The following is a 26,572-nucleotide window of genomic DNA, read 5'->3' as shown; positions in this document are numbered from 1 at the left end:
ATATGATCTCTTGTGGTTTCCAATGCTAACAGTCGAAAAGACCTGAAGTTCTCTGTAGAACATCATCTTTCGGGAACTTATTTTAGTCCAGCGAAAGGGAAAAAGTTCAAGCATCAATCAATCAATTAGACTTGCACAATGCATGTAACACTGTACTTGTAGATCAAAGCCACAAGTATATCATCAATAATGATTTTTAGCCGTAATTGTTAACAACAGTAGCTTAATTAATTGCCGCTAAATATGTTTCTTTAGTGACAATCAAATTTTAGCACTATTTGTAAATGCAACAAAAACCTATTGCGACATTGAATCATGACAATTAACGACGGTAAGAGATTTATCACTCTTTGTTGATGGGTATTTTTGTTAACGCTAAAAACTGTTTTTGTTATAGCGAGGGGAGTCTTTTAGCTGAGAGCGCAGGCGTGTTTCTGTTGGAATAGTCATCTTTTATGACAAAAAAAGGTGAAACGTCTATCTTGAAGAATAGAATTACAAAGCTTAGGGGAAAGCTTAAGCTCAAGCGACACACTAAAACTCTAATAGACACTTGTGTAGAAGAACTTATCCAAATTCAAGCAATCACATGGCCATTTCAAGCCATTCCATTTTCTTAGTGCAAGACCCACTGTTCCAATAGTTGCTTCACAAAAACTATTGTTCTGAAAAAAACTATACAAGTTTTGCACAAATATACTAGTCCAGCATAACCCCATTGTCCTGTTCTTTATGAACCAGGACAACTAGTGCTTTGTACTTCCGAACTTGATTCAACTAGTTCTTATATAGTGGTAAAAGGACTTGTGAAACATTAAAAAAATAGCTAAAAACGAAAATTCACCGGCCAAGGGATAAATTTCTCAAATCTTCACTCATGTTACTAAAATTGTGAAGTAAAGTCATTTATCTCTTCTTTACATCAATAAAGTCAATCAGCTTAAATCTTATGTCCTACAAAAAAGAATCTCCAATCGAAAAAAACCACCTTATTACACCGAAAACCTGACACGAGTGGAAAAAAAAACATACCCGGTGAAACCCCAGAAGTAGGATCAAGAGGGATCAGTGTGTATGCAACTTACCCCTATTTTTGAAGGTAGAAATATAATTTCTATTAGCCACTAAGCTCAAATAAAGCATATCAAAACATGTATCAACCTGAGTGAGTGTCCATTTGAGGAAGTTAGTGAATTCTCAAGTTTTGATTTTAGGAACAAACAAGCGTTAGTAAATCAACAAGCACATATTTTTTTAACATAAAATATCCAGAAAGATGCAGCAATACAGAGACATTATTAAAAATTACAGCTGAAAGTCTTTTAAATCTTATGTTTACAAAATTCATTTCAAACTTTATGTCGACTCATCTTCAAAATTTTCTACCTTTCTATCTCCATGTAGATAAGTCCACTGATGCCTTTCCTTCTCATATTTCACACACGGATCGTCTTCATAGTGCAGACGGTCCAACCCTCCCTTTACAGCTTTGCGAAGTTGTGAATCAGAGATGTCCTCAACGATGAATTGTGAGTCCCTGACCAAAACACAAACATCGTCTCTAGTCCCAACTCCTCCAGGCAATCTAGCCGCTGCATCTCTTACCAAACAATGGAGAGTGAAAAAAGGCGGGTTATTGCTCCTAAGAATATCGTAATGACAAATCCTTTTGAATAGTTTGCCTCCACGCTTTTTCAGTGGAGCGACAACAACCTTCTTACCATCCACAGCTGTATATGAGAAAGCCTTGTTAGGTTGTGCGTACCTTAGAGCTTCTTCTCTGCGGAAACAAGCTCTTATTTCCTCGCTACAGGGGTAAATCGTTTCAGGACTATTGATAGCTCGTGATTCCTCTGACCTTTCGCCAAGATTGGTTGATTTGTTGCTTTAAATTTCCAATAGAGTCTTTGCAGCCCGAATGGCTTCCTTGTCCGGCATATCATCAGATGTGCTTTTTGCCATTTTTTTTCTATATATTCCTAATAAAATAAACAAATGTAAAATTGAAAATTAGAAAAATATATAAAGAAATATACCAATGTACTTGAGAACTCAAGAACAAGCGAGCGAACAGTAAAGCATGTTTGACCAACCTTCTGAAAGGTATTTATTAAATAAGAAAAATATTTAATTTGTTATAAATATGTGTTTGACCGAGATTTGGTGTAAAAACAAATATTTTGGAGTACTAGTAGAAACATTTAAGTAGAGTTGAAAAAAATGATGAAATTTAATAAAGACTTTGATTCAATCCTGATAAAGACAAAATATCAGTCAATTAGAAACAAAATATATTGAGATAGATGAGATCGAAGTAAATGTTTTTAGCTATTTTTATGTAAAATATCATGTATTTATAAATCAGGAAAATTTTATTAAATAGATCGATACTAACATTAAGTAGAACTGAAAAAATTATGAAATTTAAGAAATACTTCGATTCAGTCCAGACAAAGACAAAATATAAGTCAATTCAAAACATAATGTATTAAAAGAAATGAGATCAAAGAAAATGTTTTTAGCTATTTTTAGGAAAAATATCATGTATTTATATATTAGGAAAATTTTATTAAATAGGTACTGACATTTTTTAATTTTCAATCCAACGGCTAAAACAAATAATGATTTCCATGATATATTAACAAAATGGTTGATTGTATGCAGAAAAATAGTTGGGATAACTCGTTAGCAGATATTAAACAACCAAAATTACTTAACCAAAGTGAACACACAAAACTAAGATGGACTGGCTAAATTCTGAACCCGTAAATATTACATTTATGAAGATCTATTAGCATCTTCAACACATGATAAAACTTAAAAAACAAAAAAAAATGACAAATCTAACCTCTAGTAACTTTGTTAATGGATGGTCTGATTTTAGCGATGCTTCGAAGATGAATGTAGGAAGAAGAAGGGAGAGTTTTGTTTATTTGAAGGTAAAAAGGAGGAGGAAGAATATGTATTGAAATTAGATACAAAATGTGTGTTTGATTTATAGAAGTTAAAAGGGATTAAAAAGAAATATTAATTAAGAGTTGAAATGTATTTTAATTATCTTATAAATTAGTCAAATGAAATTCAATCTCCTCGCTAAAAATATTTTTTCCTCCCTCCAAAAAAAAAATACATTCAAATTCAAATTATAAGACTTGATCGATAAATCTAATTTTTTGTGTGAATTTATACGGTGGTTTTTATGTTTTCGACAAATTCCCTATTGGAACTAATGATATTATTTATAAACCAACAAGCACATCTTTTTTTGAACTAATGATATTTATATTAAACATTAAAATATTTAGAAAGACATGATTATAATTTACAGCTGAAAATCTTTTGTTTACAAAATTCACTTCAGAGTTCACGTCGAATCACCTTCAAAATTGCTTTCCTCTCTATCTCTATGTAGATAAATCCACTGAAGCCTTCCCCTGTCATATTTTACACACGGATCGTCTTCATAGTGCAGACGGTTCAACCCTCCCTTTACAGCTTTGCTAAGTTGTGAATCGGAGATTTCCTCAACGATAAATTGTGAATCCCTTGCCAAAACACAAACGTCATCTCTAGTCCCAACACCTCGGGGCAATCTAGCAGCTGCATCTCTTACTAAACTGTTAAGAGAGAAATGAGTCAGTCTATTATACTTTAGAACATCGTGATGACGAATCCTTTTTAATGGTTTGCCTCAACGCCTTTTTAGTGGAGCTATATTAGATTTATGACCATCAACAGTTGTATATGAGAAAGCCGTTTCAGGTTGTGTGTACCTTAGAGCTTCTTCTTTACGGAAACAAGCTCTTATTTCCTCGTTGCAGGAGTGAACCGTTTCAAGACTATTGATATCTCTTGATTCTTCTGACCCTTCGCCAAGATTGAATGACGTGCATGTTCTGCTTTTGGCCATTTGCTTTAGAATCTTTGCTGCACGATTGACTTCCTTTTCCGGCATGTCATCAGATATGTTTTTTGTCATCTTTGTAAAGTGCTTGATCAATGTTTTTGGTGTAGAAAAAAGTATTTTTCAGATACACAGTGTGTGTTTGATTTATAGTAGAAGCTAAAAGGACTAAAAAGGTATATTCATTAAGAGATAAATAGATTTTAATAATTTTCTAAATTTTTCAATCTAATCTCCTCACTAAAAAGGTGTATTAATTATTATTTTGAATAATTTTCTGAGTTAGTCATCTAATCTCTTCACTCAAAATATTTCTTCTACCCTCTGTTGTGCGGAATTCGAGATAATACGAGAAAATATAAATGCAAAAAATAAGACAACAGATTTACGTGGTTCACCAATAAATTGGCTAAGTCATATCCTCCTGGTGAACTTCTGACGATGCAACATGGGCTGAACCTGTAACCGTGGAACCTTGTAGAAAATACAAAGTACCACGCATGACACCTTTCAGAATCAGATTTGAACCCTTCCAGACTTGCAAGACTCCATCTTTTCCCGACCAGTTGAATCCCTTGCTGTCCAAAAGACTGAGAGATATCAGATTTTTCGTCATCAATGGAACGTGCCTGACCTCGTTCAATGTGCAGAAGCTACCGTCATGTGTCCTTATCTTGATCGAGCCTGTTCTAACCACCTTGCAGACAGAACTGTTGGCCATCGAGATGCTGCCTCCGTCTACCTACTCATAAGTTGTGAACCACTCTCTCTTAGGACAGATGTGATAGGATGCCCCAGAATCGAGAATACACACATCTGAATGATGAGTGTGCTCATCCGCAACTAGGGCAATGTCTTCTTCAGAATTGGTGTCTTCTTCAGCAACAGTAGCAAAAACTGATTGTTTTTCCGATTGCTTCTTCTTCTTTGGACAATCAAATTTCCAATGTCCCTTCTCCTTGCAGTAATTACAAACATCATCCGGCTTTGCACCCTTCGACATCAGCTTATTTTTCTTTCCGCCATTTTTTCTTCCCTTTCTGCTACTGGTGGACAGACCGGAAGGCTGTATGTTCCGTACTTGTGCCGTTAGCCTTATGCCGTAATTCCCTGCTATGAAGGGCCGATCTGACTTCTTCCAGCGACACAGTATCTTTCCAAACAATGAACGATTGAACAAAATTCTCAAACGACATTGGGAGAGATATCAACAGAATCAGGGCAGCATTTTCATCCTCGATCTTCACATCGATATTACGCAATTCTAATAACAAAGTATTCAATTGCTCTAAATGTTCCCTGAGTTGTGTACCTTCAGTCATTTGTAAACCGAATAGACGTTGTTTCAGAAGCAGCTTGTTGGTTAGAGATTTTGTCATGTACAAACTCTGCAGCTTCAACCACATACCAGCAGCAGTCTCTTCATCCGAGACCTCCGTGATGACGTCATCCGCGAGACACAGCATGATCGTCGAGTGCGCCTTTTCCTCCAGAATCGCCATCTCAGGAGTAACGACGGCGTTCTTGTCTTTCGACAACGGCGCCCAGAAGCCTTGTTGTTTCAACAAAGCCCGCATGTTGATCTGCCATAAACTGAAACTGTTCCTCCCTGTGAATTTGTCGATTTTCACGTTCAAAGCAAACATCTCAAATTATCCAAAAAACACCGATTAACCGAGAGGCTCTGATACCAATTTGTTATGCGGAATTCGAGATAATACGAGAAAATATAAACGCGAAAAACAAGACAACAGATTTACGTGGTTCACCAATAAATTGGCTACGTCCACGGGGAAGAGAGAGAGCAGTTTTATTATGGAGAGGCAAAAACAGAATTACAGAATAGGGTTTGCCATAACTTCTATATATAGTGCTAAGCTACGCCCTAACAGGCTTGGGCCAAAATACAGAATTGACAGATAATTAAGGGCCCAATTCAAGGCATTCAACACCCTCCAAAAAGAAAATCAAATTCAAATTACATGACTTGATGTATCTAATTTTTCGTGTGAACTTATATGATGATTTTTATGTTTTTATTTTACTATATTTGGAAGCTATATAGATCACTATTTTCCCCTATTTTAACAAAACATCTTTAATACAACTTTAGTTAAAAATTTGCGTGGTATACAATATTTTCCATCTTCATTTTTCCTATTCTCATCAACTGAAGACAACTTCTTAAGATCGTATAAAAAGTCTTAAAATTCAGCTAATATTGAATGATCTGAGTTTATATATTCAATATGATCTTTTGTGGTTTCCAATGTTAACAGTCGAAAAGACCTGAAGTTCTCTGTTGAACATCATCTTTTGGGAACTTATTTTAGTCCAGCAAAAGGAAAAATGTTCAAGCATCGATCGATCAACTAGACTTGCACAATGCATGTAACACTGTACTTGTAGATCAAAGCCACAAGTATATCATCAAAAATGATTTTAACAGTAATTATTAACAATAGTAGCTTAATTAATTGCCGCTAAATATGTTTCTTTAGTGACAATTAAATTTTAGCACTATTTGTAAATGCGACAAAAGCCTATTGCGACATTGAATCAATGACAATTAACGACGGTAAGAGATTTATCATTCTTTGTTGATGGGTATTTTTGTTAACGCTAAAAACTCTTTTTGTTGTAGTGAGGGGAGTCTTTTAGCTGAGAGCGCAGGCGTGTTTCTGTTGGAATAGTCATCTTTCATGACAAAAAAGGTAAAATCTCTATATTGATGAATAGAATTACAAAGCTAAGGGGAGAGCTTAAGCTCAAGCGACACACTAAAACTCTAAACGAAACTTATGTAGAAGAACATATCCAAATTCAAGCAATCACATGGCCATTTCAAGCCATTCCATTTTCTCAGTGCAAGACCCATTGTTCTAATAACTGCTTCGCAAAAACTAAGAATCTGACAAAAACTATACAAGTTTTGCACAGATGTACTAGTCTAGCATGATCCCATTGTCCTGTTCTTTATGAACCAGGACAACTAGTGCTTTGTACTTCCGAACTTGATTCAACTAGTTCTTATATAGTGGTAAAGGACTTGTGAAACATCAAAAAATAGCTAAAAACGAAAATTCACCGGCCAAGGGATAAATTTCTCAAATCGTCACTCATGTTACTAAAATTGTGTAGTAAAGTCATTTATCTCTTCTTTACATCAATAAAGTCAATCAGCTTAAATCTTATCTCCTACAAAAAAAAAACTCCAATCGAAAAAAATCACCTTTCTTGCACCGAAAAGCTGACATGAGTGGACATCAACAACATACCCGGTGAAACCCCAGAAGTAGGATCTAGGGGGATCAGTGTGTATGCAGCTTACCCCTACTTTTTAAAGGTAGAAATATAATTTCTATTAGCCACTAAGCTCAAATAAAGCATATCAAAACATGTATCAACCTGAGTGAGTGGCCATTTGAGGAAGTTAGTGAATTCTCAAGTTTTGATTTTAGGAACAAACAAGCGTTAGTAAATCAACAAGCAAATATTTTTTTTAACATAAAATATCCAGAAAGATGCAGCAATACAGAGACATTATTAAAAATTATAGTTGAAAGTCTTTTAAATCTTAAGTTTACAAAATTCATTTAAGACTTTATGTCGACTCATCTTCAAAATCTTCTACCTTTCTATCTCCATGTAGATAAGTCCACTGATGCCTTTCCTTCTCATATTTCACACATGGATCGTCTTCATAGAGCAGACGGTCCAACCCTCTCTTTACAGCTTTGCGAAGTTGTGAATCGGAGATGTCCTCAACGATGAATTGTGAGTCCCTGGCCAAAACACAAACCGCGTCTCTAGTCCCAACTCCTCCTGGCAATCTAGCTGCGGCATCTCTTACCAAACAATGGAGAGTGAAAAAAACTGGTTTATTGCTCTTAAGAATATCGTAATGACAAATCCTTTTGAATAGTTTGCCTCCACGGTTTTTCAGTGGAGCGACAACAACCTTCTTACCATCCACAGCTATATATGAGAAAGCCTTGTTAGGTTGTGTGTACCTTAGAGCTTCTTCTCTGCGGAAACAAGCTCTTATTTCCTCGCTACAGGGGTAAATCATTTCAGGACTATTGATAGCTCGTGATTCCTCTAACCTTTCGCCAAGATTGGTTGATTTGTTGCTTTTAATTTCCATTAGAGTCTTTGCAGCCCGATTGGCTTCCTTGTCCGACATATCATCAGATGTGCTTTTTGCCATTTTTTTTCTATATATTCCTAATAAAATAAACAAATGTAAAATTGAATTTTAGAAAAATATATAAAGAAATATACCAATGTACTTGAGAACTCAAGAACAAGCGAGCGAACAGTAAAGCATGTTTGACCAACCTTCTGAAAGGTATTTATTAAAAAAGAAAAATATTTAATTTGTTATAAATATGTGTTTGACCGAAATTTGGTGTAAAAACAAATATTTTGGAGTACTAGTAGAAACATTTAAGTAGAGTTGAAAAAAATGATGAAATTTAATAAAGACTTTGATTCAATCCTGATAAAGACAAAATATCAGTCAATTAGAAACAAAATATATTGAGATAGATGAGATCGAAGTAAATGTTTTTTGCTATTTTTATGTAAATTATTTATAAATCAGGAAAATTTTATTAGATAGATAGATAATAACATTAAGTAGAACTGAAAAAATTATGAAATTTAATAAAGACTTTGATTCAATCCTAATGAAGACAAAATATAAGTCAATTCAAAACAAAATGTATTAAAAGAAATGAGATCGAAGTAAATGTTTTTAACTATTTTTAGGTAAATTATCATGTATTTATATATTAGGAAAATTTTATTAAATAGGTACTAACATTTTTTAATTTTCAATCCAACAGCTAAAACAAATAATGATTTCTATGATATATTAACAAAATGGTTGATTGTATGCGAAAAGATATTTGGGATACCTTGTTAGGAGATATTAAACAACAAAAATTACTTAATCAAAGTGAACACACAAAATTAAAATGGACTGGCTAAATACTGAACCCTTAAATTACATTAGCATCTTCAACACATGATAAAACTTAAAAAAAAAAAAGAAGACAAATCTAACCTTTAGTAACCTTGTTAATGGATGGTCTGATTTTAGCGATTCTTCGAAGATGAATGTAGGAAGAAGAAGGGAGAGTTTTGTTTATTTGAAGGTAAAAAGGAGAAGGAAGAATATGTATTGAAATTAGATATAAAATGTGTTTGATTTATAGAAGTTAAAAGGGCTTAAAAAGGAATATTAATTAAGAGGTGAAATGTATTTTAATAATCTTCTAAATTAGTCAAATGAAATCTAATCTCCTCATTAAAAAGATTGTTTCTTCCCTCCCTCCAAAAAAAATACATTCAAATTCAAAATAAAAAACTTGATCGATAAATCTAATATTTTGTGTGAACTTATAGGGTGGTTTTAATATTTTCGACACATTCTCAATTGGAACTAATGATATTAGTTATAAACCAACAAGCACATCATTTTTTGAACTAATAATATTTATATTAAACATTAAAATATTTAGAAAGATGCAGCAATACAAAGACATGATTATAATTTAGAGCTGAAAATCTTTTTTTACAAAATTCACTTCAGAGTTCACGTCGAATCACCTTCAAAATTGCTTTCCTCTCTATCTCTATGTAGATAAATCGACTGAAGCCTTCCCCTGTCATATTTTACACACGGATCGTCTTCATAGTGCAGACGGTTCAACCCTCCTTTTACAGCTTTGCTAAGTTGTGAATCGGAGATTTCCTCAACGATAAAATGTGAATACCTTGCCAAAACACAAACGTCATCTCTAGTTCAAATACCTCGGGACAATCTAGCAGCTGCATCTCTTACTAAACAGTGAAGAGAGAAATGAGTCGGTCTATTAGACTTAAGAATATCGTGATGAAGAATCCTTTTTAATGGTTTGGCTCCAAGCCTTTTTAGTGGAGCTACAATAGATTTATGACCGTCAACAGCTGTATATGAGAAATCCATTTCAGGTTGTGTGTACCTTAGAGCTTCTTCTTTACGTAAACAAGCTCTTATTTCCTTGTTGCAGGGGTGAATCATTTGAAGACTATTCACAGCTCTTGATTCTTCTGACCTTTCACCAATATTGAATGACGTGCATGTTCTGCTTTTGGCCATTTGCATTAGAATCTTTGCTGCACGATTGACTTCCTTTTCCGGCATGTCATCAGATGTGTTTTTTGTCATCTTTGTAAAGTGTGAAGTGTTTTGTTGTGCGGAATTTGAGATAATACGAGAAAATATAAACGCGAAAAACAAGACAACAGATTTACGTGGTTCACCAATAAATTGGCTACGTCCACGAGAAGAGAGGGAGCAGTTTTATTATGGAGAGGCAAAAACAGAATTACAGAATAGGGTTTGCCATAGCGTCTATATATAGTGCTAAGCTACGCCCTAAAAGGCTCGGGCCCAACATACAGAATCAACAGACCCCCGTCCTTTCTGTTTGTAGCGGGTCCGATTCAAGGCATTCAACATGTTTGATCAAAGTTTTTGGTGTAGAAAAAAGTATTTTTCAGATACACATTGTGTGTTTGATTTATAGACTATGGAGATAGAAGCTAAAAGGACTAAAAAGGTATATTCATTAAGAGATAAATGGATTTTAATAATTTTCTAAATTTGTCAATCTAATCTCCTCACTAAAAAGGTGTATTAATTATTATTTTGAATAATTTTCTGAGTTAGTCATCTAATCTCTTCACAAAATATTTCTTCTACCCTCCAAAAAAAAGAAAGTAAAATTCAAATTACATGACTTGATGTATCTAATTTTTCGTGTGAACTTATATGATGATTTTTATGTTTTTATTTACTATATTTGGAAGCTATATAGATCACTATTTTTCCCCATTATACAAAACATCTTTAATACAGCTTTAGTTAAAAAATTGCGTGGTATACAATATTTTCCATCTTCATTTTGCCTAATCTCATCTACGGAAGGCAACTTCTTAAGATCGTATAGGAAGTCTTAAAAGTCACTGTAATATTGAATGATCTGAGTCTATGTATGCAATATGATCTCTTGTGGTTTCCAATGCTAACAGTCGAAAAGACCTGAAGTTCTTTGTTGAACATCATCTTTCGGGAACTTATTTTAGTCCAGCAAAAGGGAAAAAGTTCAAGCATCCATCGATCAATTAGACTTGCACGATGCATGTAACACTGTACTTGAAGATCAAAGCCACAAGTATAACATCAAAAATGATTTTTAGCGATAATTATTAACAATAGCAGCTTAATTAAGTGCCGCTAAATATGTTTCTTTAGTGACAATTAAATTTTAGCACTATTTGTAAATGCGACAAAAGCCTATTGTGACATTGAATCAATGACAATTAACGACGGTAAGAGATTTATCATTCTTTGTTGATGGATATTTTTGTTGACGCTAAAAGCTGTTTTTGTTATAGCGAGGGGAGTCTTTTAGCTGAGAGCGTAGGTGTGTTTCTATTGGAATAGTCATCTTTCATGACAATAAAAGGTAAAATCTCTATATTGATGAATAGAATTACAAAGCTAAGGGGAGAGATTAAGCTCTAGCGACACACTAAAACTCTAAGCGACATTTATGTAGAAGAACTTATTCAAATTCAAGCCATTCTATTTTCTCAGTGCAAGACCCATTGTTCCAATAGCTGCTTCGCAAAAACTAAAAATCTGACAAAAACTATACAAGTTTTGCACAGATGTACTAGTCCAGCATGATCCCATTGTCCCATTCTTTATGAACCAGGACAACCAGTGCTTTGTACTTCCGAACTTGATTCAACTAGTTCTTATATAGTGGTAAAGGACTTGTGAAACATCAAAAAATAGCAATAATTCATTAACAATAATTGCTTAATTTCCAGCAATTACATGTTAATACACTTTTTGTAAATGTTGCAAAAGCCTATCGAGACACTTGATCAATGACAATTAACAAATGTTGATATAAGGCTTAACACATTCATGACCCCATATTTTTATAAATACTTTATCACCGTATGATTATGAGATCTCTATTCTTATCAACCCTTTGTTCCAATAGCTGCTTTGCAAAAACTAAGGTTTTGACAAAAATTCTATACAAGTTTTGAGCAAATTTACAAGTCCAGCGTGACCCCGTTGTGCTGTTTCTTTATGAACCATGACAATTAGTGCTTCAGGTGCTGCTAACTCTGTACTCAGAGCTTTGTCTCGCCTAGTGCCTATATAGTGGTAAAGGTCATGCGATAGATAGTTCAAAACGAAAATTCACCAGACAAGGGGTAAATTTCTCAAATCGTCACTCATGTTGATGAAATTGTGTAGTAAAGCCATTTATCTCGCCTTTATATCAATAAAATCACTTAAATAAATTCTTACAAAAAAATTCCAATAAAAAAAAACTCTTCTTGCACCAGAAACCAAACACGGTAGGGGGTACCAGGAATCAACTTGAGTGGCCGCGCCAAACATGTAGGATCTAGGGAGGTTAGTGTGTAAGAAACTTTACCCTAACTTTTGAACATAGAGATATTATTTCTGATAGACTAAGTGAGTGGATATTTGCGGAAATTAGTGAATTCTCAACTTTTGATTTTAGGAACTAACAAGCATTAGTAAATCAACAAGCACATCGCTTTTTGAACTAATGATATATATATTAAACATAAAAATATCCAGAAAGATGCAACAATACAGAGACATTATTAAAAATTACAGCTGAAAGTCTTTTAAATCTTTAGTTTACGAAATTCATTTCAGACTTTATGTCGAATCATCTTCAAAATCTTCTACCTTTCTATCTCCATGTAGATAAGTCCACCGATGCCTTTCCTTCTCATATTTTACACATGGATCGTCTTCATAGTGCAGACGATCCAACCCTCCCTTTACAGCTTTGCGAAGTTGTGAATCGGAGATGTCCTCAACGATGAATTGTGAGTCCCTGGCCAAAACACAAACATCATCTCTAGTCCCAACTCCTCCGGGCAATCTAGCCGCTGCATCTCTTACCAAACAATGGAGAGTGAAAAAAGCTGGTTTATTGCTCTTAAGAATATCGTAATGACAAATCCTTTTGAATAGTTTGCCTCCACGCTTTTTCAGTGGAGCGACAACAACTTTCTTACCATCCACAGCTGTATATGAGAAAGCCTTGTTAGGTTGTGTGTACCTTAGAGCTTCTTCTCTGCGGAAACAAGCTCTTATTTCCTCGCTACAGGGGTAAATCGTTTCAGGACTATTGATAGCTCGTGATTCCTCTGACCTTTCGCCAAGATTGGTTGATTTGTTGCTTTAAATTTCCAATAGAGTCTTTGCAGCCCGAATGGCTTCCTTGTCCGGCATATCATCAGATGTGCTTTTTGCCATTTTTTTTCTATATATTCCTAATAAAATAAACAAATGTAAAATTGAAAATTAGAAAAATATATAAAGAAATATACCAATGTACTTAAGAACTCAAGAACAAGCGAGCGAACAATAAAGCATGTTTGACCAACCTTCTGAAAGGTATTTATTAAAAAAGAAAATATTTAATTTGTTATAAATATGTGTTTGACTGAGATTTGGTGTAAAAACAAATATTTTGGAGTACTAGTAGAAACATTTAAGTAGAGTTGAAAAGAATGATGAAATTTAATAAAATTTTGACTCAATCCTGATAAAGACAAAATATCAGTCAATTAGAAACAAAATATATTGAGATAGATGAGATCGAAGTAAATGTTTTTAGCTATTTTTATGTAAAATATCATGTATTTATAAATCAGGAAAATCTTATTAAATAGATAGATACTAACATTAAGTAGAACTGACAAAATTATGAAATTTAATAAAGACTTCGATTCAGTCCTGATAAAGACAAAATATAAGTCAATTCAAAACAACATGTATTAAAAGAAATGAGATCAAAGTAAATATTTTTAGCTATTTTTAGGTAAAATATCATGTATTTATATATTAGGAAAATTGTATTATATAGGTACTAACATTTTTTAATTTTCAATCCAACTGCTAAAACCAATAATGATTTCCATGATATATTAACAAAATGGTTGATTGTATGCAGAAAAATATTTGGGATAACTCGTTAAGAGATACTAAACAACAAAAATTACTTAACCAAAGTGAACACACAAAATTAAGATGGACTGGCTAAATACTGAACTCTTAAATTATTACATTTATGAAGATCTATTAGCATCTTCAACACATGATAAAACTTAAAAAACAAAAAAATGACAAATCTAACCTCTAGTAACTTTGTTAATGGATGGTTTGATTTTAGCGATGCTTCAAACATGAATGTAGGAAGAAGAGGGGAGAGTTTTGTTTATTTGAAGGTAAAAAGGAGGAGGAAGAATATGTATTGAAATTAAATATAAAATGTGTGTTTGATTTATAGAAGTTAAAAGGGCTTAAAAAGAAATATTAATTAAGAGTTGAAATGTATTTTAATTATCTTCTAAATTAGTCAAATGAAATCTAATCTCCTCGCTAAAAATATTTTTTCCTCCCTCCAAAAAAAAATACATTCAAATTCAAAATATAAGTCTTGATCGATAAATCTAATTATTTGTGTGAACTTATACGGTGGTTTTTATGTTTTCGACAAATTCACAGCTCTTGATTCTTCTGACCTTTCGCCAAGATTGAATGACGTGCATGTTCTGGTTTTGGCCATTTGCATTAGAATCTTTGCTGCACGATTGACTTCCTTTTCCGGCATGTCATCAGATGTGTTTTTTGTCATCTTTGTTAAGTGTGAAGTGTTTGATCAAAGTTTTTGGTGTAGAAAAAAGTATTTTTCAGATACACAGTGTGTGTTTGATTTATAGACTATGGAGATCTCTTCACTAAAAAGGTATATTAATTATGAGATAAATGTATTTTGAATAATTTTCTGAATTAGTCATCTAATCTCTTCACTCAAAATATTTCTTCTACCCTCCAAAATAAAAAAATCAAATTCAAATTACATGACTTGATGTATCTAATTTTTCGTGCGAACTTATATGATGATTTTTATATTTTTATTTACTATATTTGGAAGCTATATAGATCACTATTTTCCCCTATTATAACAAAACATCTTTAATACAGCTTTAGTTATAAAATTCGCGTGGTATACAATATTTTCCGTCTTCATTTTTCCTAATCTCATCTACTGAAGGCAACTTCTTAAGATCGTATAGAAAGTCTTAAAAGTCACTGTAATATTGAATGATCTGAGTCTATGTATGTAATATGATCTCTTGTGGTTTCCAATGCTAACAGTCGAAAAGACCTGAAGTTCTCTGTAGAACATCATCTTTCGGGAACTTATTTTAGTCCAGCGAAAGGGAAAAAGTTCAAGCATCAATCGATCAATTAGACTTGCACAATGCATGTAACACTGTACTTGTAGATCAAAGCCACAAGTATATCATCAAAAATGATTTTAACAGTAATTATTAACAATAGTAGCTTAATTAATTGCCGCTAAATATGTTTCTTTAGTGACAATTAAATTTTAGCACTATTTGTAAATGCGACAAAAGCCTATTGCGACATTGAATCAATGACAATTAACGACGGTAAGAGATTTATCACTGTTTGTTGATGGGTATTTTTATTGACGCTAAAAGCTGTTTTTGTTTTAGCGAGGGGAGTCTTTTAGCTGAGAGCGCAGGCGTGTTTCTATTGGAATAGTCATCTTTCATGACAAAAAAAGGTAAAATCTCTATATTGATGAATAAAATTACAAAGCTAAGGGAAGAGCTTAAGCTCAAGCGACACACTAAAACTCTAAACGACACTTATGTAGAAGAACTTATCCAAATTCAAGCAATCGCATGGCCATTTCAAGCCATTCCATTTTCTCAGTGCAAGACCCATTGTTCCAATTGCTGCTTGGCAAAAACTAAGAATCTGACAAAAACTATTCAAGTTTTGCACAAATGTACTAGTCCAGAATGTACTTCCGAACTTGATTCAACTAGTTCTTATATAGTGGTAAAGGACTTGTGGAACATCAAAAAATAGCTCAAACGAAAATTCACCGGCCAAGGATAAATTTCTCAAATCGTCACTCATGTTACTAAAATTGTGTAGTAAAGCCAATTATCTCATCTTTACATCAATAAAGTCAATCAGCTTAAATCTTATCTCCTACAAAAAAAAATCTCCAATCGAAAAAAACCACCTTCTTGCACCGAAAAGCTGAGATGAGTGGACATCAACAACATACCCGGTGAAACCCCAGAAGTAGGATCTAGGGGGATCAGTGTGTATGCAGCTTACCCCTACTTTTTAAAGGTAGAAATATAATTTCTATTAGCCACTAAGCTCAAATAAAGCATATCAAAACATGTATCAACCTGAGTGAGTGGCCATTTGAGGAAGTTAGTGAATTCTCAAGTTTTGATTTTAGGAACAAACAAGCGTTAGTAAATCAACAAGCACATATTTTTTTTAACATAAAATATCCAGAAAGATGCAGCAATACAGAGACATTATTAAAAATTACAGCCGAAAGTCTTTTAAATCTTTAGTTTACGAAATTCATTACAGACTTTATGTCGAATCATCTTCAAAATCTTCTACCTTTCTATCTCCATGTAGATAAGTCCACTGATGCCTTTCCTTCTCATATTTTACACATGGATCGTCTTCATAGTGCAGACGATCCAACCCTCCCTTTACAGCTTTGCGAAGTTGTGAATCGGAGATGTCCTCAACGATGAATTGTGAGTCCCTGGCCAAAACACAAACATCGTCTCTAGTCCCAACTCCTCCGGGCAATCTAGCCGCTGCATCTCTTACCAAACAATGGAGAGTGAAAAAAGGCGGTTTATTCCTCTTAAGAATATTGTAATGACAAATCCTTTTGAATAGTTTGCCTCCACGCTTTTTCAGTGGAGCGACAACAACCTTCTTACCATCCACAGCTGTATATGAGAAAGCCTTGTTAGGTTGTGTGTACCTTAGAGCTTCTTCTCTGCGGAAACAAGCTCTTATTTCCTCGCTACAGGGGTAAATCGTTTCAGGACTATTGATAGCTCGTGATTCCTCTGACCTTTCGCCAGGATTGGTTGATTTGTTGCTTTTAATTTCCAATAGAATCTTCGCAGCCCGATTGGCTTCCTTGTCCGGCATATCATCAGATGTGTTTTATGCCCTTTTTTTCTATATATTCCTAATACAACAAACAAAAGTAAAATTGAAAATTAGAAGCATATATAAAGAAATATACCAATGTACTTGAGAACTCAAGAACAAGCGAGCCAACAGCTAAAACATGTTTGACCAATCTTCTGAAAGGTCAAACTTTTCTTTATTTAAAAGGAAAAAATATTTAATTTGTTATAAATGTGTGTTTGACCAAGATTTTGGTGTAAAACAAATTTTTGGAGTACTAGTAGAAACATTTAAGTAGAATTGACAAAATGATTAAATTTTAATAAAGACTTTCATTCAATGATGATACGGACAAAATATCGGTCAATTAGAAACAAAATATAATGAAATAGATGAGATCGAAGTAAATGTTTTTAGCTATTTTTATGTAAAATATCATGTATTATAAATCAGGAAAATTTTATTAAATAGATTTATACTAACATTAAGTAGAACTAAAAAAATTATGAAATTTAATAAAGACTTTGATTCAATACTGATAAAGACAAAATATAAGTCAATTCAAAACAAAATGTATTAAAAGAAATGAGATTGAAGTAAATGTTTTTAGCTATTTTTAGGTAAACGATCATGTATTTATATATTAGGAAAATTTTATTAAATAGGAACTAATATTTTTTAATTTTCAATCCAACAGCTAAAACAAATAATGATTTCCATGATATATTAACAAAATGGTTGATTGTATGCGGAAAAATATTTGGGATAACTCGTTAGGAGATATTAAACAACAAAAAATTACTTAATCAAAGTGAACACACAAAATTAAAATGGACTGGCTAAATACTGAATCCTTAAATTACATTTATGAATAATTATTAGCATCTTCAACACATGATAAAACTTGAAAAACAAAAAAAAAGGACAAATCTAACCTCTAGTAACTTTGTTAATGGATGGACTGATTTTACCGATGCTTCAAAGACGAATGTAGGAAGAAGAAGGGGGAGTTTTGTTCATTTGAAGGTAAAAAGGAGGAGGAACAATATGTATTGAGATTAGATACAAAGTGTTTGATTTATAGAAGTTAAAAGAGCTTTAAAAGGAATATTAATTAAGAGATGAAATGTGTTTATTGATCTTCTAAATTAGTCTAGTGAAATCTAATCTCCTCACTAAAATTATCGTTTCCTCCCTCCAAAAAAAAAACATTCAAATTCAAATTACAAGACTTGATATATCTATTTTTTCGTGTGAATTTATCCTATGGTTTTTATGATTTTTACATTTTACTATATTTGGAAGCTCTACATATATAAGATCATAGATCACTATTTTTTCTAAATATAGTATAAGATATTTAATATGATAGTAGTTAAAATTCGTATAGTATATACGTAAACAATCTACATTGAGTAGGATTTCTTTTTCGATGAATGCAGTAGCAACGATAACAATAACATAACAATTGTAATCCACCAAGCAAGGTTAAGGAGGGTCTAGCAGTCGAAACAAGAACAATAACAACAACAAAATGAATCAAAGAAACAACAAGAAAAAAATATAAATCAAAGGACAAAATATTATGAGACCAATACTAATGCCTACTGGTATATATACTAGGAGAATCATATGCAACCACTAAACTCAACTAGCTGTCGACCTTTCACCCTAATTCTCGATCTCTATAATCTCCAATCTAAGGTCATGTTTTCGATGAGCTAAAAAATTCTTATGTCCTATTTAATCATTCCATCACAATACTTCTTCGGTCTACCTCTACCTCTCCTTAAAACCATCATTGTTAAATTTCCACACCCCTCACTAGGTCTTCTGTATATCTTGATCGAAGCCTCGAACCATATCAATCTCTCTTTCTTTAGCTTGTCCGTCACAGAGTCACTCTCACCTTGTCTTATATATCTTTATTCTTAATCTTATCTGTATGCTCACATATCCACTTTAACATTCTTATTTCTACAACTTATAAGTATCAGAGTTTTTAATCGACCAACACTCCACCAGTCCACCCTCATACACAGTCACCCTAACCACACTACTCGATATAGAACTTGCCTTAATAGTAAAAGATATTTAACAGTTGCTGTTAATATTCGTGTGATAGATACTAGTGCAATATGGATTCACTAAAAGTCTAAAACCAATAAAGCTGCACTTAGAGAACTCATAACTCACTTTTCACTTGTATGAAGTATACAATAAAGCATAAAAACCATTCCAAATATTTTTTTACAAGAAGTAAAATCAAGCACAACTCCATCTTCAATTACAACAAGTCAACAACATATATTTCAAAATATGAAAAAAGTGAAATCTTTTGGATTCTATGGCCAAACGCCGACTAAGTATTTTTACACAACTACTTGGAATGAGAACTTCAAGAAAACTGAAAAAATGATGTCTTTGGACTGATGACTATTAAACTGGTCGATAAAACGATAGAGATTCAACTCACTACTTCTAACCTACCATTCTCCACAAGATGTCTCGGAATTCTCATAGCTTGCTCATGAAGCTGGATAATGAGCTAAAATACGCCATGCCATGTTTGACATGCCCAGAGTTCTACATAAAAAAGGCGTTTTTCTTCACCATGTCTATGTCATCTTTTATACCTTGATTTCTAGTTATACCCCTGAATTCTTGAATGGATTTCTGCTTTCTCTTATTGACCTTTGTGGCTACTGTTATCAATGGAATAGTAATGTCCAAAGGCTGAAGGACTTGTTCCAACTCATGCCACTCAAGATCTTCAATGTCGCCATCTTCATACTTCACCCTGAACCAACCGACTTCCCCATCAAATTCAATAACTTTCCCACGGTAGTAATTGTCCCCAAAAAACTTGCGAACTTCTCTTCCTACAAGCCATTGACCAAAACTAGAATTCTTATGTGATTCTGCATCAGTAACTATTGGACACGGAAAATTGATGTCAGCATTTGAAGAAACAGGAGGCAACCCATTAATAACAACAGCTGGCTCTCCAGGTATTTCAAATACTCCAGGTGTTAAAAACTCCTCCGTGTCACTTTCTTTGCATGGAAGATCCATTTCCAGCAGTCCTTCCAGTCAGCCCTGTGAGTAGATGACCAAGTTTCTGTTATACAATGGAGCTTCGCACTAACAAATAATAAAAAATTTAACCGAAATATCAATATTATACGGAAAGAATTATCGCAACACTTGATAATCACAATTCAGATCCTTTTAAATGAAAAACTAGAGGAAAACAGAGAAGATAATTTAATTAACCAATTGCCTGTTAACAGCAAACGTGCCATTTCAAAACACCATTATGACTGTTAGATTCAGAGCAACTTTGGCAAGTATACAACTAGTTGACAATAAATGAAGAAGTCTAATGTCATGAGGGAAACAATATATATAAGAGTAACACTTCTCAATGACCTTGTGAATTAATTGCTAAGAAAATAATTTCTTGTATATTTTTTATAAAAATATGAATAAGATTATGCAGACATTTGACAGGTGCTATCTTTTTGTATGTAAAAAAACAAAAGTAAGACTGATGACAACAGTTCCTTCACAATGTAGAAGGAAAAAGATTTACAGCTGAAAGTACATTGCTAATATGTTTCTCGCTTGGTCAGTATTTCTCTCTCTTTATCATTCTTATTTATAAGCAAATATAACAAAAATCCAGAACTACCAAAGCCACGCAGTAAGTGAAAAGAAAATCAATAAATCTACCTCATTCCATATTTTACATTGTATCTTTACCAAAATAAGAGAAAAACTGAAAGAAACAACACTATCAAAGTCTGCTGGATATGCAACATTGCAACACTAGAGAGCTAAACTCATCGACAAAAATACTATTATTAGTGCTAGTGGTTCCATAAAATCCACGTTGATCAATGTGCTTGCAGACTATATAAAGGGGAAGTCGTAAAAGGCACTATCAGACTATATAAAGGGAAAGTCGTAAAAGGCACTATAACATTGAACAATTAAGTTATTTACAGGTAACTCTGAACTACAAAGCCACACAGTAAGCGAAAAGAAAATAAGTCTACCTCATTCCACATTTTACACTGTATCTTTACCAAAAGAAGAGAATAAACTGAAGAAACAACATTATCAAAGTCCGCAGGATGTGTAACATTGCAGCTATTCACAGAAAGCTAAACTCATCGACAAAAATATTAGTACTAGTTACTATTAAATTTTACCATCAAGTCCACTCCGTAATAAAAGATAAATCTTTACAACAACAATAATATACACGGAGTAAGGTGGGGTCTGGGAAAGGGAGGATGTAAGCGGACCTTCGGCTCAAGTAACTCATAACAAAGCAATGTTAAAATAGCATACAGTCACAAAGTAGATATACCAAATAATAACAGAAATCATTACATAGCATTCAAAAAAAGTACAATTCAAACATCAAAATAATGTGATAACCGAAGCAAAGAATAACAGGTATTAACAGAAATCAAAAACTATGAGGTTAGTGTTCATGCTAGATTTATTAATTAGAAGTTTAGTACTATAAAACAAAGCACAACATAGCAGATAAACATTTTCCCCATAAATGTTCACACACTAATACCAAAAAAAAGGCGGATTAAGCAATAGGATTAGATCACTAAACTGAAAGTTCAGTACTAATTTGAAACCTTCAATTGCACAAAAAAGCAATTCAAGTGAATTAACAATTCGTCGTGCCTGTTGTCTGTTGATAAAATTGACAGGGGAAGGGTTTTAGGGCTTTCGAGTTCATGAGAGAAAAAGAAGATTATGCGGATAGTGAAAACTTACAATTAAACCGGAAAGTGATGGTCAAAGAGTTCGCCGGAGAGAAAAAAAGTTGAATTTTAACGCCGGAGAACGAGTTCGACGACGGCCGGCAAATTCTGGAATTTTCGCTCTTTTTTTCTTATGTTTAAAAAGGCAAATGTGCATAAATTTATTGTTAAATTATTTTTATGGGTAAAATGAAAATGGATAATTTACTAATTTCAGTAATTAGTGTAAAAGTGAATTTTTTAATTTTTATTTATTTATTTATGTGTGTCTTAATTTTAGAATATTGTGAAAATCAAAAATTTATTTGTCTCGTAATTATTTCCAGTGAAATGAAATTCAAGTTATAGTTAAAAAGAAATCAATTTTTACAAGAGAAAAAATTGTTGAAAATTTCGTCAACTAGGTATTCTCATTGAAATATTACATATAGTATATAGTACATGAAATAAATTATAAATTTGTTTATATGGACCTTTAAAATAAATAGTTCATATAGCATGATATTAATTTATTTCTTTATCAAAAATGTAATATTTTCTTGATAACAAAAGGATCATATTGCTAAAGTTGTTTAAACAAGACACTAGCTTGTGGACATTATATTCCTAGCCACTCCATTTTCTCCTACTCAACCAACCTCACATCCCTATATGTCCCACTAACACATTATATTGTCCCCCACACATATAATTATCAGTAATTTTTATAGTAACCGATAAAATCATATGTGATTACTTGATTTTTAATCAAAAATTTTAGATTTGAGTTTCAGATATGAAGAAAAATATGTTTAGATTTGATAATACTTATATAGTGATTTTTTTTTGTCTAATGCAATTTGTTTTGTATCTGTATTAAAGATTTGATAATACTTTTTTAGTATTTTTGGTAATAAGAAAACAATATTTGTTAGCATATATATATCTATTGAAAACTTAAAAGTGTACACTTTTTTAATAAATTAAAAAGACCAAAAATGTTCAATAATATATTTGAAAACCTATAGAAAGTCCCAAATATTTTCTTTAATTTTAAAATGTTTATTTTTACTAAATGAGTACAGCTATACAAACGTCTATGATTTATTTTAGATTATAAATTTCAATTTTTTTTTAAATTTCATACTAATTAATTAAACTAGGTTATATAAATTGAAACGGAGAGAGTTATTATTGAGTGGCTAGGATATGCATGCCAATCACTATGTAATAATACAATGTCATGCATGATTTAGTCAAATACACACACACACCCTATATATAAACCCCACACTTTCACCAAAAACTCAATTTATTTTACCACCAATAATGCACATGATCCCATAAAAATGATAGAACATCAAAAATCCTTAGAAGCCATAGTCATGGAAGTTCTTTCTACCTTAACCCCTCTTCAACTCACAAAATTCACCCACCACTTCTCCTCCCTCTACCACCACAATCGCCACCGTATTTTCTCCCTCCTCTCTTCCCCCACCCTCTTCTCCCTCACTCTCAACCACCTCAACTCCCTCTCCCTCCACCGTAAATCCCTCCTCATCGCGCGCTACCTCTTGTCTAAACTCGCGATTTTAGGCTACTTCATGGAGAAAAACATGATTCTACTACCATCATCATCAATTATCACTATGAGTCTTTGGGATGTTGATGTGGTTTCAATGCTCTTACTATTGTGTGAATTGCACCAACATGAACCTGGGGCGTTGGATAACGCCCCACTATCGTGTTGGCGCAATATTCTTCGTGACTATATGGCTAAAGATATGTTGAAACTATCCGGTATTGAAAGTTGTTGTGGTGAAGTGATAATTAAGTTCATTGAACTAGTGGCTAAGTGCAAGAATTTTGTCAATGTCATGGCCTATGATATTAATGGTGGTGATATGGGGCGGAGCTATGGGTAAAACATTTTCTCTATCCCTCTTTCGATACATATACGCTCATTATCTTAATTTATATGATGTTATTTGACTGAACATCAAGAATTATGGTCAGAAACTCAATATTTGTGTGGTTAATTATCGAAATTAACATTTTAAAGTTAACAATGAATGTAAATATATGTTATTCTTTTTTAATATTGACCATGATTAAAAATGTCATATAAACTAAAAGATAGACAATTAAGTTTATTATAAAATAAACTAGTAATAATTGTTAAATAATCTAGTATTAATAGTAACTAACATATTTATAATGTTAAAAAAAATATTTATTGCCACACGTAAAACTAGTTAAAAAAAAAAAAGACTTTGAGTAACACAACAAATTCAAAATCTTAATATTTTTTCATTTTATTGTTAGAATTTCTGACTCCGTCACTGATGAACGTAAAGATAAGAAGAAGTTAGCGGCATCGGTGGCGGTGGTGGTGGCGTTACCGTCATCTAACGGTGGTGGAAATGATCAATGTGTGATATGTAAAGAAGAGATGAATTTAGGAAGAGATGTTTGTAAATTACCATGTGATCATTTTTTCCATTGGAAATGTATATTACCTTGGTTGAAGAAGAACAACACTTGTCCATGTTGTCGATTTCAGCTACCGTCAGATGATGTTTTTGCTGAGATCCAACGGTTGTGGGATGTTCTGGCTAAGATTAGTTGTGGTGCATGCCACGTAGTTAATTAATTTCAGCCAGAAAATTATATTAGTGGATTAAATTGTAGTAGCCATCTTTTTCAGCTTATCAATAATCCAAAAAAAAAAAGAATCTGTACAAAATTTATTGTTACAAAAGTAAAAGTTAATATTTTATAAATAGATGAATATATATAATATATGCTGAATTTTTTCATTATATGTGAATTTAGGAGTTAATTTAATTGGTTTGAACGTGAATCGACAGGATTTAGTAGGAATTTAACAGTAGAGAATATTAGTCCATTAAGGATATAAATGCCCCCGTTTTATCTGTATTAGGAGTTTAGAGGTTTTACATTTCCTTCTCATTTCTTATCATTGAGATGTCAATCAATTTTGTCAGGGGTTCACAAGTTACTATTTAATTTTCTAATACAAATATAGAATTTACAAAAAATAAAATTATTAGGTTCGTTCGAATCGATGAAGTTTTACCTATCTCCGCCTCTGATGGGAATTTAAGGAGTTATAAAAAGTTCATCTATCTCATTAACCACCGATATGAGACTTTTATCATTCTTTAACACTCCAACTCACGCCCAATGCTTAGCATTTGATGTGTGGACAATTTTGATTTTGAGGGCGCCAACATCGAGTGAAACGAGTCCTGCTCTGATACCATGTTAAATTAAATTTTAGACCTAATTTACACTCCAAAACTAGCTCAAAAAAAAAGAATTACTCAAATCTTATAAGGCGTCCACCAATACGAAACTACAGTAACATGGAAAATGTGCAATATAATAATAGAGGTAAAGCAATGGGAATCACTCGTTCTTGATAACGTACTTCTCCACACTTTTGCTTTGTGGCTGAGCTTATGTTGTGTTTAGATATAAAGAAAATATGGAACCTATGTGTATTTATATTAATTTAATTTACGTTATTATGAGACTCCCATCAAATATCATATATAATATCATATATGTAAATTTTATTTCATCAATCAAAAATTTAGATACTAGATCAATAATTATATTTATTAGTAGGAACTTAAGCAGATGAGAGAAAGTTTGTATAATTGATGTCTTGTGTTTACCGAAGAAAATACAATTGTATACTACTTTTTATAATTTTATAATCGCAATATAATGTTTGATCATTATTAAAGTAAAATTCTCATATCCATTTTTATTTTTGAAAATTTTATTTAATAAATTAGGAATATTTTTGTAACTTATTTTGATTTCTATTATTTTTCTATATTTCTAATTTATCTAGGTTGATACAAGGAAAGTTTTGAACCTATTACTATATAGGAAAGTCAGTAGCGAAATTGATATATAAGCTTACCGATATTGGATTTTAGTATTAACGGTTGGTGAACAAATTACAATTTTATAGTTAATGATTATCAAGTTTTTATTGATAAACTGCTATTCCATTAAAATTATCGTAGTTATATTTTTAGCATAAGTATATTCATTAAATAAAAGGAAAATTACGTAATAAAGCAAACTTATACTATTTAATTACTCATCATAGTTATAGTTTGCTATAATCATCACTCGTGATTAACATTATACATTAATTACGTGGGCTGACTTCGAGTTTGTATAATTAGTCACGTTTGTATATGTATAATTCACCAAAATATATGTACAAATACATATGTATAATATACAATTATTTTACCTATATACTTGTACAATTCACCGCTCTCCCACTCTCTGCCCTCTCTCTGTCTCTCGCCTCTCTCCTCCCTCTCCCAATCTCGTTTGCCTCTCTCCTCCCTCTCCCAGTCTCGCTTGTCATGTATACAAATGCATATGTATAATATACATTTATATACATAAATAATTCACCTCTATGCCACTCTTTGCCCTCTCTTGCTCACCTCTCTCCTCTCTTTCCCAATCTCGCTCGTCTCTCTCCCCCTCTCCCAATCTCTCTTGCCATATGTACAAATACATATGTATAACATACAATTATCTAACCAATAAACATATATAATTCACTTTTCTTCCACTCTTTCCCACCTCTCTCTCGCCTCTCTCCTCTCTCTCTCATTCTCGCTTGCCTCTCTCCTCCATATAACATGTAGCTACGAATTGCAATTATCAAATTATAGTTATGGAGAGTAATTAGACTATTTTTAGGTGGCT

General features: G+C 32.7%; 2 protein-coding genes and 1 long non-coding RNA gene across 3 annotated transcripts; 1 reads left to right on the top strand and 2 right to left on the bottom strand.

Annotated features, from left to right (window-relative positions):
• Window positions 1-16,466: 16,466 nt before the first annotated feature.
• On the bottom strand, window positions 16,467-17,048 carry LOC101251836 (uncharacterized). Its single transcript, XM_004249757.4, has one exon. The coding sequence runs from the start codon at window positions 17,046-17,048 to the stop codon at window positions 16,467-16,469; it is 582 nt and encodes a 193-aa protein (XP_004249805.1).
• Window positions 17,049-19,206: 2,158 nt separating this feature from the next.
• On the bottom strand, window positions 19,207-22,009 carry LOC101254958 (dirigent protein 17-like). The gene is made up of 2 exons (XM_004249465.5): window positions 21,837-22,009; window positions 19,207-20,129 (listed from the first exon to the last, which is right to left on the bottom strand). The coding sequence occupies exon 2, from the start codon at window positions 20,103-20,105 to the stop codon at window positions 19,617-19,619; it is 489 nt and encodes a 162-aa protein (XP_004249513.1). The 5' UTR covers window positions 20,106-20,129; window positions 21,837-22,009; the 3' UTR covers window positions 19,207-19,616.
• A 1,074-nt stretch (window positions 22,010-23,083) lies between these two features.
• Window positions 23,084-24,604, top strand: LOC101254650 (uncharacterized). The gene is made up of 2 exons (XR_011212133.1): window positions 23,084-23,723; window positions 24,128-24,604. It is a non-coding gene; the product is annotated as an uncharacterized lncRNA (long non-coding RNA).
• Window positions 24,605-26,572: the final 1,968 nt, after the last annotated feature.

Source organism: Solanum lycopersicum, chromosome 10 (assembly GCF_036512215.1).
Source record: "Solanum lycopersicum chromosome 10, SLM_r2.1".
NCBI classification, from domain to species: domain Eukaryota; kingdom Viridiplantae; phylum Streptophyta; class Magnoliopsida; order Solanales; family Solanaceae; genus Solanum; species Solanum lycopersicum.
This window is presented reverse-complemented; position numbering and strand designations above follow the sequence as displayed.